Source organism: Carassius carassius, chromosome 3, assembly GCF_963082965.1.
Source record: "Carassius carassius chromosome 3, fCarCar2.1, whole genome shotgun sequence".
NCBI lineage: Eukaryota > Metazoa > Chordata > Actinopteri > Cypriniformes > Cyprinidae > Carassius > Carassius carassius.
Window position 1 is genome coordinate 26,281,020 of NC_081757.1, and position 12,194 is coordinate 26,293,213.

General features: G+C 37.9%; 2 protein-coding genes across 6 annotated transcripts in view; one reads left to right on the forward strand and one right to left on the reverse strand.

Moving 5' to 3' along the window:
- Positions 1 to 12,194, forward strand: part of LOC132124032 (methylthioribulose-1-phosphate dehydratase-like) — a 310,976-nt gene that overhangs the window by 56,038 nt on the left and 242,744 nt on the right. The gene's annotated exons all lie outside the window — the stretch shown is intronic.
- brsk2b (BR serine/threonine kinase 2b) overlaps positions 1 to 12,194 on the reverse strand; it is a 131,111-nt gene that overhangs the window by 53,401 nt on the left and 65,516 nt on the right. For all 5 annotated transcript variants that reach the window (XM_059534575.1, XM_059534573.1, XM_059534566.1 and 2 more), the window contains exon 2: positions 6,612 to 6,706. In XM_059534575.1, the coding sequence (XP_059390558.1) occupies positions 6,612 to 6,706 (95 nt within the window). The remainder of the gene's footprint in view (positions 1 to 6,611; positions 6,707 to 12,194) is intronic.

Consider the following 12,194-nt stretch of genomic DNA (forward strand, 5'->3'; position numbering starts at 1 on the left):
ACATGAAACAGAGGAAAGATTGTAGTGTAGGGGTATTACCACACATTAGAAACAACATTTTGAAGTTAAGAAGGCTTAATGATGGATTTGTTTCTTATAAACACACAGCTTTGCACAGTGTTCCACTGCAGTGGATCCATTGGTGAGCAGGTTTTGTAATGCTAAATTTCTTCAAACTCAACTCATTTACATTTTGGATGACCTGAGGGTGAGTACATTTTCAGCATATTTTCATATTTGGGTGACCTATTCATTTAACACTGTATAGGGTAGCTAAAGGTATGAACATGAACAGTAATACAGTTACTAATGTATTCAAATGTACTCAGTGCCATAAACTGAAACGCACGATGCATTTTGGTAACTTGTTTAAAAAAAAATCAGATCACACAGAGAAATAAGATTTTAGCACTTCATGTGTATTGAAGTGAACAGCAGAGAGGCATTGTAACTCAACATAGTAACAATACAGTGCTCGTTTGGGTCATCAATTAACTCAAACCTTATCAAATCAGCTTGGCATCTTCAAAGAGTTATATATTCAAATTAGATGAAGATGCACTGGGCTGGAGGGAAGCGTGTGACAGCCATTTATTTTGCTTTGTGTCCCTCCCTCTGCATGCGATGAGGGAAACATCTCCCTCGCAAACACAAGAATCTACCGTAGAGCGAGGGAGAAGATGCATGATCCATAATCATTCAGAGGAGAAGAGAGAGAAAATGACACCGCTGTCATCAATGGCAGGATAACAGGATTAGAGTCAGCCATCATTAATCAGCCATTCACTCTGCCTCCAATTCTGTCTCTGTGCTGGACTCCAAATCTCATCTTTTATTCCCTCCATGCTATATTCCCTAACTGCCTTTTTTTTTTTTTTTGACTTTATCACTACAAGGACAAAAGTGACTGTCTTCAAAATATATAGTGAGCTATTTTTTTATGCTTCCTTTCACACACACACACACACACACACACACATATATATATATATATGTGTGTGTGTGTGTGTGTGTGTGTGTGTGCGCATGTTTTTTGTAACATATCAGGACACAACTCTGTATAATGACATGGGTATGACACAGGTATTACAAGGACTCGGACCGAGCGTTTTGATTGGACGGACATTTCTTGGTCCCTCACCTTCCACATAATATATAAATACAGGACCTACAATAATGTACAGTTTTGAAAAATAATGTGTTTGAACATTAAAGCATGTCAACATATTCTTTTACACCAAATACACAAAATAATATGACCCCTTTAAGGTCTGTGGTCCAGGGTCACACACACACACACACACACACACACACGCACATATATATAATTCTAATCAGAGCAGAGAAATATACTTTACACAATCAATTTAAACCCTAAACACTAAAAAAAAACCTTAGAGCTCAAGCAAACATGAATTGAATTCTGCTTCCAGATCTCTGCACTATGCCTTGTCACTGCCTTACTGCCTCAGTGATCGCATCATTAAGACCTTCATCTATCTCTCATTTCCCAGACTAAAGCGCCAGTGAATGGGGATTAAACAAACACCATCTTAAATCACTTCAGTGCAGCACCATTAGAGAGGCAGTGGTTCATTTGAATGAGAGATCATGGATGGAGCGAACACCACGGGGGGCAGAGCAGGATAAGTCATACCCAGATGTGGAGCTGCTTCTCTGTGTAGGGTGTCACAGTTCATCAGCTCTTCCAGATCATCGCTGAGAAGAGCTGACTACATATCTCACTCAGCAAAGCATCAGCACCTTACAAACACCAAAGTACTCCAGGTCAGCAAGAGCTAATACACAACTCTGAAGACCAGGAGGGGTTAGAAATAAAGTCTCTGAAATATAAGGATGTCCTGGTGGCCTGGGGACCATTTGACTTTGGTACATTTGACAAAATAGTCTCTAGTCTAACTATGAAAGCCACTTCTGCCACTGAATAAAAAAAAATTAAAAAGGCAATTGCAACTTTTTATCTGATAATTATGAAAAAAAAATTCCCAGAACCGCATGAAATAAACTCACAACTGTGAGTTGTAAAGTCACAATATAAACTATGAACTTGCAATTCTGACTTTATATGCTGCAATAATACTTCCATGCTTAACAGAAGACAAAAACTAAAAAAATGGATCATGAAACCCTTTTTAATGTTATGTAAAACAGATATGTGGAACCAGTAACAATGATCGCACTCGTTATGTTTATTATTAAGGGGAAACTGGTAATAAAGTTTTGAGCCATTTTGCTCCTTCAATTTGAAAAGGAAAATTTTGCGGTAACACCACAAAATGTGAGTTAAACTCTGAGTTTTGACTGGCTGGACAGTACAGTGCATCAGAAAATCATTTTTAAAAACAGACTGTAAATAAGTTTGATTTAAATACTTGAATGGTTGAAATTTCACTGTTGATGTAGAACACTGTTCTAAAGTTTAGGAACAGTGATGTTAATGGATGGTAATGAAAATTTATTTTTATATTTTAGTTTGGTGCTGCTAGAGATGTAAAAAAATTTACACTTTACTCCTTTAAAATATAGTTTAGTTAAAACATATAGTTAAGGTTATCTTCCACCTTCACTGTGTAATATATAGTGTGTGTTCTGGCACTCATCCACAGCTTGAGTTATCTCCTCACTGCAGGGGTGCAACATGTCCCTCCTTCTCTTTAGCAGCCAGTCTCCTGGGCAACACTGGGCTTGGTTTCAGAAATGTTAGCTTTCCCCTGAGGACCCGTCTGGATTCAACACCGCACGCCGAGAGAAACTTTCACACCCACCATCCCCTGGGCCATTTACCATTAACCACCCAAGACTTGATTAAACCAAAGAGTGATACCTTTCTGAAATGTTTACTGGGATCCACCCTGCAGTGTCAAGAGGCAGTCATTCATTAGGAGGGAATGATGTTTAATGCATGGTTTGTCATAAACAGTTTTGAGTAGCCTGCCTCAAGGGAAACTAAATGATAAGCACACTATTTAGCATTTTAAAACAGCTTTTCCACAACACCATTAAATGGGACTGGAGTGGAAACACAATGAAAAAAGCTTTTCCAGTATCTTAAAGGAGACCTATTATGACCGTCTGTACAATAGGTAATATAAGTCTCAAATGCCACTAGAATGTGTCTGCAAAATTTAATCTCAAAATACTGCACAGATAATTTCTTACATATTTTTGAAAATGCCTATTTTGAGTGGAAGCAGAAACATGTTGTTTTCATACATGTCTCTTTAAATGCAAATGAGCTGCTACTTCCCACCTCCTTTTCCAGAACAGGGCTGTGCCTTTACAGCTCATACCTCAGATTCTCTGCTAAAAACATGTTTGGTTTTGATTATCATGTCTATTAGTTTAAATTTCTGACATACAGTTTTCTGAGCACACACACACAAAAAGCATCTGTCACGTGGCATGGGGGTACTAAACTAAGTTCTCTTTTTGCAAGTCTTATTGCACTTAAACTGTCAAATACACACAAGTTTATGTTAAAACATACATGAGTCACAAAAACTGTCCGTTATGTCTGTGAAGGTAAACAGCAGGCAAAGAAACCGCATGTTTATTAAATCTGTGTGGCAGCAGCGTAATATACAGTAAATAGGCTAAATCAATAAATCCACTGCTCTCTTGTCTCTTCTGACGCTGGGACTCTAAATAATTTTCTGTTCTCATCTGTGCAGGCAAAAGACAGAACAGTTAGCATGCTTTTCTCGAACAAATTGTTGTCGCTTGCAAAAATGCTCCCTATTTTTAATCGAATTCACTGGTTTTAAAAACACCACTTAGAATGTTATGCAATACAATGACGGCACACACAAACAAACACATCTTTCCCCTGAAAAAAAAAAAAAAACCTTGCTGTGAGGCATCTGCAGCACATCCTCTGAGGCGAAGTAGGCCGAGGTCACCTCCTGACATAACCCTCATTAGTGTGACCGCAAAGTTAGTCAAAGAGCTTTTCTCTTCATGTCTGAAAATGTCAGAGACGACTTCATTAGTTCAGGAAGGGCCAGGCAGGGGCCGTGGAGTTCTCTGCGAGGAGCATGTTCTCAAATGCCAGGCTTCTGTTCTGTGCGTGCCACGACCGAACACACAACACTGTCTCTCCCCGGGAGTAGACATGAACACACACACTGCACACTGCATACCTAGCTTTAGACATGCTGCACACACAAACACAACCTGACGCGCTCACCCTTGGCTCTGACTGCACACATGCACAGGCTCTCATATACGGTGTCCGAGCAAGCGCACACGCTGACAGGAAGTAGCTGAACCCCCTGCTTTTTTACATATAGCCATGTATGCTTTTCCACACACTGACAGCTGCACACCAGCGCCACGCTATGCAAATGTCAACCAACGTGGGGTTCGCTGGAGGCTATGGAAAGAGAAGAAGGAGGAAAACAACAGAATGACAGGTGACCTCCCGTTGACTGTCTAAAATTATGCTAATGAAGTCATTATTGTTTATTTATTCCGTCAAGACTGTGGTGAGGAGGGAACTCCAGGAGAAACACAGCAGACAATGACTGGGAGACTATCCAATGAGTTGATGAAGTCTAGTTTAAATGGGGTATATCAAGGTGGAATTTTGGGAAATTACACCATAAAGGAGATTAGTCATGATTTTGGGACTTTGATGTGTAAGAACAGCAGGTTTTGGTCTCGCTCCTATGCCTCCATCGTTTGCAAAATCTCGAGGCGTGCAACATCTAAAGCTGTTTTTTTTACTATAAACATATAATTTTCTCCCCCACCTCCCTCCCCAAGCAAATCATGTCAAGTTGCCATGACAACAGCCCATGTGAGAAGCTAAAATAAGCAGGAGATACAATAGAATTGGTTACAGGGTGACCTTCAGAGAAAAACGACTAACTATCAGTCATGGAGGCGGCTTTACTCCAACTCTATGTTTGGATCTGAAAGCACCCGTTTGTCTTCTAAATTATACAGCCTGGTGAAGAAAGTAAAGTAAGACAATGAGACACAAGCTTGCATCCACAATCAGACTCCCATAAGGCTTAGGTCTATTTCCTGCAGAGAAGCAATTTCCCCCACAGTCCAAACACTACGAGCGAGCAGGGGGGTCTGGGGACGGCATGTGGACCGGATGACTGTATAGCCCAAATCCAATTACAATGGGGAACCAATCAACTCATCTAAATTACTACTGCCCCCCAATCCACCAGGAGTTAATGAGCCATTAACTATTTAATGAAATCCATATGATGCTGGATGGGCACTGAGAGGAAATTACGTTGACTGGGTCAAAAGTTGAGGTGACTTTTATGTTAAAGCGCACTGAATTTATAAAGCAAATTTGCAACATCAGCAACTTCTTAAGCCCATCTTATCATTTTCTTCTTAAAATGAATACCACATTAGCAGTTTGGCAGACTCAATTATTCACTCTATAAAGAACATCTGCTGACTTTCAGATAATGTTATAAACACATAGAATATGTGACATATGTGACCACCATATTTGTAAAGCAAAAAAAATCAATATATATTTTTATCAGTACTTATCTTTTTTTTGCAGAAAACATCCTTACAACCATAGCCACAACATTTGCTCTATATGGAAGCACAAAAATCTATATATCTATATATCTGAGGGAACATCCAATTGCTGTTCAGAAATGTTTTCTAACTTGCAAACAAATTTCAAAGATGACTTTGAAAGCATCAGTAAGAATGTGCTGAAAACTATAAACCCAGTAAATAATAAATTGCATCATATGCCATTGGTTTCCAACCAAAACACATTGTTCACAAATTCACCGCATTACAGCTGTAAAATTTACTTTTTTAAAAGATTTCTCATGAGTAATGTTCTAAAACGTCAGCCAATCAGCATGGATGTTTCAATGTAAACATTTTCCATGTCACAAATTATATTAAATTTGTTAATAGTGTAAACAACCCACATTTTCTGATTCTTTTCTAATAAATTTCTCCCCAACATTTGACATTCAACAAACATATAGTAGGAACTTTCCATATCATGAGCTGTGTATGATGGGACAAACGTGTCACTTTCAGCAAAATACATACCCAATTAGAGGATCAGAGATGGAGAGATGACAGCAACACTCACTGTGCATGATTTATACCGGATAATGAACAATTAGAGATAACCTTATCTGAACTCCTAGTAATCAATGTCCAGTCTAATAGTGGTAGTGTGCTGCTGTGTGCAACTACTGAAGATGGGTAAAATAATTGTAGGTAATCCTTTCATGTACTCAAACAATACCCTAACAGCAGTTCAGCCGCACAGTGACAGCTGTCTGTTCATACTCAAAAGTCTCTTTCATGTTTTATGGCTGAAGGAAGTCCCACGCCATATAATTAGAACAGAAATCGTGCTAACTTTCCCTTCCAGAAAGAGCTGACAAACATAAACATATAGAATAAGCTTTGTGAGTAATCTAAATATATTTAACTATTCAAACTCATCCAATACAGTGTAAATGTAACTGACAGATTTGGTACGAACAGCCATATTCACATCTTTCAGTTCAGTGCAGAGCAACAGACTGCTTTACTTTAGTCATCTCATGCAGTACATTGAGAGAACAGCCCAATCTTACCTTCATCAACACAGACTCGCTGAGTTTCTCCCGGTTTACAATTTTTATGGCAACTTTCTGACATGTGACACAGTGGATTCCCAGCTTCACGAGGCCTGGAGCGAAAGGAAAAAAGAGAGAAGAGAGAAAAGAAATTCTGTCAGCAAGCATAAAAAGTACATCAACCAAAAAGCACTTAGATGATAAAAGGCTGGTCCCAGTGTGAGTTTCATTTCAGCAAAATGAGAATTCTCCCACTAAAGCCCCCCGGTATCCATAATGTGACACCCAGGGGCACTTTTCACTTGGCAAAGTAAATGTCAGAGAACATACATAAACACAAACAAGGCCAGATCAGCGTTGGATCCCCCTCGATGACTTTTTGTCATATCAATGATAAAAGACTGTCACTATGCTCAAAGGCTGACTCGGGCACGTATATATATCAGCAAGCATATTTGGCTAAATGCCACGTCTATGCATGCCTTTATTACCTCCATACACTTTTCAGCATGCCTCTGCATATCAAACTGTTGATTTCCCTGAAGGTTTACCCAGGGGGCAAAGGGGAAATAAAGACCTGAAAGGTCCCTGGATCTCTTTTATATGTATGTCGTTAAAGCCTGAATGGCATCTCGCGCCACTTTCATGACATGTCATTGATGTTGTATCACAGGAGAGGACAAAACGCAGATGCAATCTACACCCTCATGCCGGACTGGAGGGTGCACAGAAGAGAGTATCCGGGGACCCAATGAATATTTCATCTTGGCGTAATTGCCTTGTGCTGAGATGAACACACAGAGACATGTGTAAAATGCCATACAGCGACTAATGCAATTGTGAGGTGAGTCACCAAGAGAACTTTCTAGGAAGACAAATGCCTGCATACAGCTAGATCATGTTTTTGCCTAAACACTTAGAAAGAAATACTGAATTCTGATGGCTAATGTCAAACCTGATGTAAAGGTGGTTACTGGTCACCAGAATGGTATGCTTTTACACTAGCGTCCACAATGTTGGTTACTTCCCTTGATATTGTAATTGCTATTATTAATGTTGACTAATGTAATTTACATTAAAATATTGTTTTTGTTGGAGGCAACTGCATGCTGTATTCTTTATGTAGATTACACAAGCAAACTGGTTCAGACCGGATCAGTGGGAACAAATTTGTGTTCACTTCTTTCTGGGTTACCAATTATAAGTCAAAATGATTTCATCTGAAAATGCTGAAGCTCTCATGTCAAAAGACACTTCAAATTTCTATGAATTCCCTTAAAAATCATACATTTTTCTAATCATTAAAGCAAAAAGCTCTTGTTTGCAAAGGAAACCATGGAAACCTACAAGAGCACAACTAATCAAAGCTAGGCTAAAGTTAGGTTAGCGTGAGTTCTTCGAAAAAAAAGACATAAACATGGATGAGTCAACAACATTCGAGTCTCTCAAGCAAGTAAACAAGCAGTGTTCTTGTCATTTGCTGAGAAAAACAACACTCGCCCATAAGATGTCTCTCAACTAACACTTGACACACAACTAAAAAAAAAAGATGTTAGGTTACTAAGCTGCAAAGGAGGCATGTGTGAATAAAATGTCTGAAAGCAATGGGGAAAGTAGAAACTTGTGTTACAAAAAATAACAACCTGTAAGATACAGAGTTGATTGAGCTTAAGTGGTAATTGAACTCACCAAAAGTTTATACTGTACTTACCATTAAAGGGTTTATTCATATATGAGCAACAGTAATATACTCTTTAATAATAATAATGGTTTCAATAGAGGGTTTTTGCAGCAAAACCAAAATAACCTTACAGGAGCAGTTCTTAAAATAACCATTTTTCTTCTTAGCCTGAAGAACATTTAAATAACCAGAAGAAACTATGAAGAACATTATGTGCATTGAAAAGCTTCCATGGTTCTCCATGTAATCAAAGATTCCAAAAAATAACCTTTACATTTACAGCATCTTTTCCTTAAATGTCACTAATTAAATTAAAAGTTGAGATACTCAGTGAATTCTATAATATATTCAAGTATAGATGGGGGAAAAAATCGTAATAAGTAATTATGCTACATGTCATTTTATCCGCTATCTTCACCTTCTATTTACATGTACTCCTTACATAGTAGTAAACTGAAAGAGCACAACTTTGATTCGCTAGCATGCACGGAGCAGCATGACATCATGTCCTCATGGTTGCACAGTGGAACTGCATCCCCAGAGGCTCAGCATGTGTCCTTAGAGGCTTCCCTCATCTTCCCACCACAGGCCTCAACAGATCAATAAGTGGAAGTTCATCAGTTAGAGTGAAATGCCTGCTGGCGACCTTCAGCAATAACATGCATCAGTAATCACCAGGACTTCTCCCATCAACCACCACTCTGTGTCAGATCTTCTCTGCTGTATACGCAAACACACACAGACCAGGGTCTCATTCCTATTTTTTTACATAAGCCCTGCCTTCGCTATAATGCCCATGTCAAACCATAGAAATACTCAGTAAAGTTTCTTATTAACTACTGTGTGTCTCTACTACAAAAAAATGTATTCCATGTTAGGCCTTGAAATGCATTTATTTTTCCAGGACTATTTTCTTTTCTTATCAAAGAGCATGTAGCATGAGATTTGGCAGTAAAGTTAAGCACACAGTAGAAAACCATGGCTCTTGCCAAGGCCCTGTAGTCCCACTCAGATCTATTTTTGATTAATGCAGCAGCATCAGGGCTCCAGCAGAAAAACTCCATAATTATACAATGACTGAAACAAATGGAGTCTGTTTAAAGGCTGAATGGAAAAGGTTACTTAGGCTTATTTATTATGCACGTTGCTGATTCAGGTATTATGTACCGTATGTAAGTGGCTCGTAAAAGTCAACCTGAATGTTAAGTTATACTTTGTCAACAATCTGTAAGTTGACTGTTGATGCAATAAAAACAACAATGACCTACAGTCACCATTATTATTTTAACATGTATAAGAACATTATTAGTTATTTAAAATGGGCACTAAAATCCACACAATCTCATCTATTTTATATTAATCCATTCTAGTGAACAAGAAAATGCACATGCTCTTCATATACATCCACCGATGTAAAGTTTGGTTTATTTGGTTATTTGGAACTTGTTCTCAACACAAAAGAGATACCAAGAGACCAGTGAGTCATATTCAATATTATATTGCTGTTCCATGCATTTATTAACTGACCTACAAAAACCCAGAACTGACAGTGGTATTTACAAGTTCATTGGATCATTAAAATTGTTCAGCAATAAAAAGAAAAGAAAAAACAACTAGACCACAACGTATACCAAAAAATGGTACAGACTGAAAAATAAACTCAGTGTACTATTGAAATAGTTTTTAAATGGTTTTTAGACATTTATAATCAATGCTGCCAACAATGATCAAAAACATTTACATTTAAGTACTTATTTATTGCAAATAAATAGTTGCATTTCCTGGGAATCGAGCCCAAGACGTTGTCGTTGAGAACATGAATCGATACATTACACAGGCAATTTATGAAAACCGCAAAAGATCATGCTTAATTATTATAATTTATACTAATATACTATATTAAATTATACAAATAACTAGCAAAACTTTTAAATTTTTACAATTACATTCAAAAGTTTCTGTTTACATAGTATATGTGTGTGTACCAAGTATATTTATTATGTATATATAAATACACACATATACATGTACTGTATATATTAAGGAAAAATATGTTAGATTTATATATATAATTTTTATATTTATATATAATACAAATTATAGGCTACACAAGACAAATATATACAGACGAATATGTTTAAAATATCCACAAATATGTGTGTGTATTTATATATATACATAATAAATATGCACAGTACACACACACATATATAGTGTGTAAATGTAAACTTTTATTTTGAATGTGATTCATCGCGATCAATCGTTTTGCAGCTCTACAAATAACTGATCTGATGTCCATGAAGTGACGTAATGAATACAGATTGACAGCCATTACTCTTAAAATCACTTTTTGCAATCAGATAAATGCTAATATTTCAAACCTCTGACACTCCACATCCCGTTCACCCAATGAGTGCCGACTCCAAACACAGCCAGTCAAAAGTGTCAGTGATGCAGGGCAGGTGTGAACCGCAGGGATCCGATGAGCGCTTGTGTTCTCTGACAGGCTGTTTAGACCAGGTCAGCAGGAGTGTCTTAAGCGGTGATGAGCACTAACCACTGAAAACAAGAACACAAACTGCTCTAATAACAGCCAGAAGCTTATAAACCCTGGGAGTCAGGCATCGTCTTTTATGCTTATTTTATTTTGGACTTTTAAAATCCTTTAATTAGTGCTTTTATAGCTTCTGCCTGGGGTGAAAAGGTGGTCTTGAGATCACCACCCAAACTTTCACCACTGCTCTCACCTTTGTCTTGTAACTACGAGCACTTTTATTTAAAGGCTGTTTTTAGCATTTGCCACTGAGGCTCCACTGAGCAGCTGGCTGGAGATAAATGAGTCGCTTTGCATTTCAAATCACTAATTGTTCATGCGGGTTCCAGCGGTTCAGATCGTCCATAGGTCTCATTTTTTAGAGCACTTATCACCTGGAACCTGCTAACAGACACTCAGATACTCAAACCTATGAAATTTTGTTTAACCTTAGCTTGGCCACAACTGTAAATTACTGTGCAAAGATTCCTACAAGTGATTGGAAGAAAAAAAAGGAAGTAATACTCCTCACTGTCACACCTGGGAAGGACATGAGAGTTTCATCTATATAGATTTGTTGTGGTAAAGGTAAAATGAAATTTTTAAAATTGTTTGGCCCTGAAAAAGCAGAATGCTGCCAGCAGGGAGCAATTTTGCATTACATATGAAACAAGTATCTCTGTTGCTTAGATACACACAGCAGAGTAAATGTAACACCACACACTTCACATAAAACTTATGAGTGCCTCTCTGTTTCATTTGTTGTGAATTATATATGGTATTTATTTTAAATAAATGCCGCTCTTTTGAAAATATTATTCATCAAAAAATCCTAAAGAGTAATGACTGATGAAAATTCATCCTAAAATATACAGTACAGACCAAAAGTTTGGACACACCTTCTCATTCAAAGAGTTTTCTTTATTTTCATGACTATGAAAATTGTAGAGTCACACTGAAGGCATCAAGGGCTATTTGACCAAGAAGGAGAGTGATGGGGTGCTGCGCCAGATGACCTGGCCTCCACAGTCACCGGACCTGAACCCAATCGAGATGGTTTAGGGGTGAGCTGGACCGCAGACAGAAGGCAAAAGGGCCAACAAGTGCTAAGCATCTCTCGGGGAACTCCTTCAAGACTGTTGGAAGACCATTTCAGGTGACTACCTCTTGTAGCTCATCAAGAGAATGCCAAGAGTGTGCAAAGCAGTAATCAAAGCAAAAGGTGGCTACTTTGAAGAACCTAGAATATGATTATATTTTCAGTTGTTTCACACTTTTTTGTTATGTATATAATTCCATATATAATTCCACATGTGTTAATTCATAGTTTTGATGCCTTCAGTGTGAATCTACAATTTTCATAGTCATGAAAATAAAGAAAACTCTT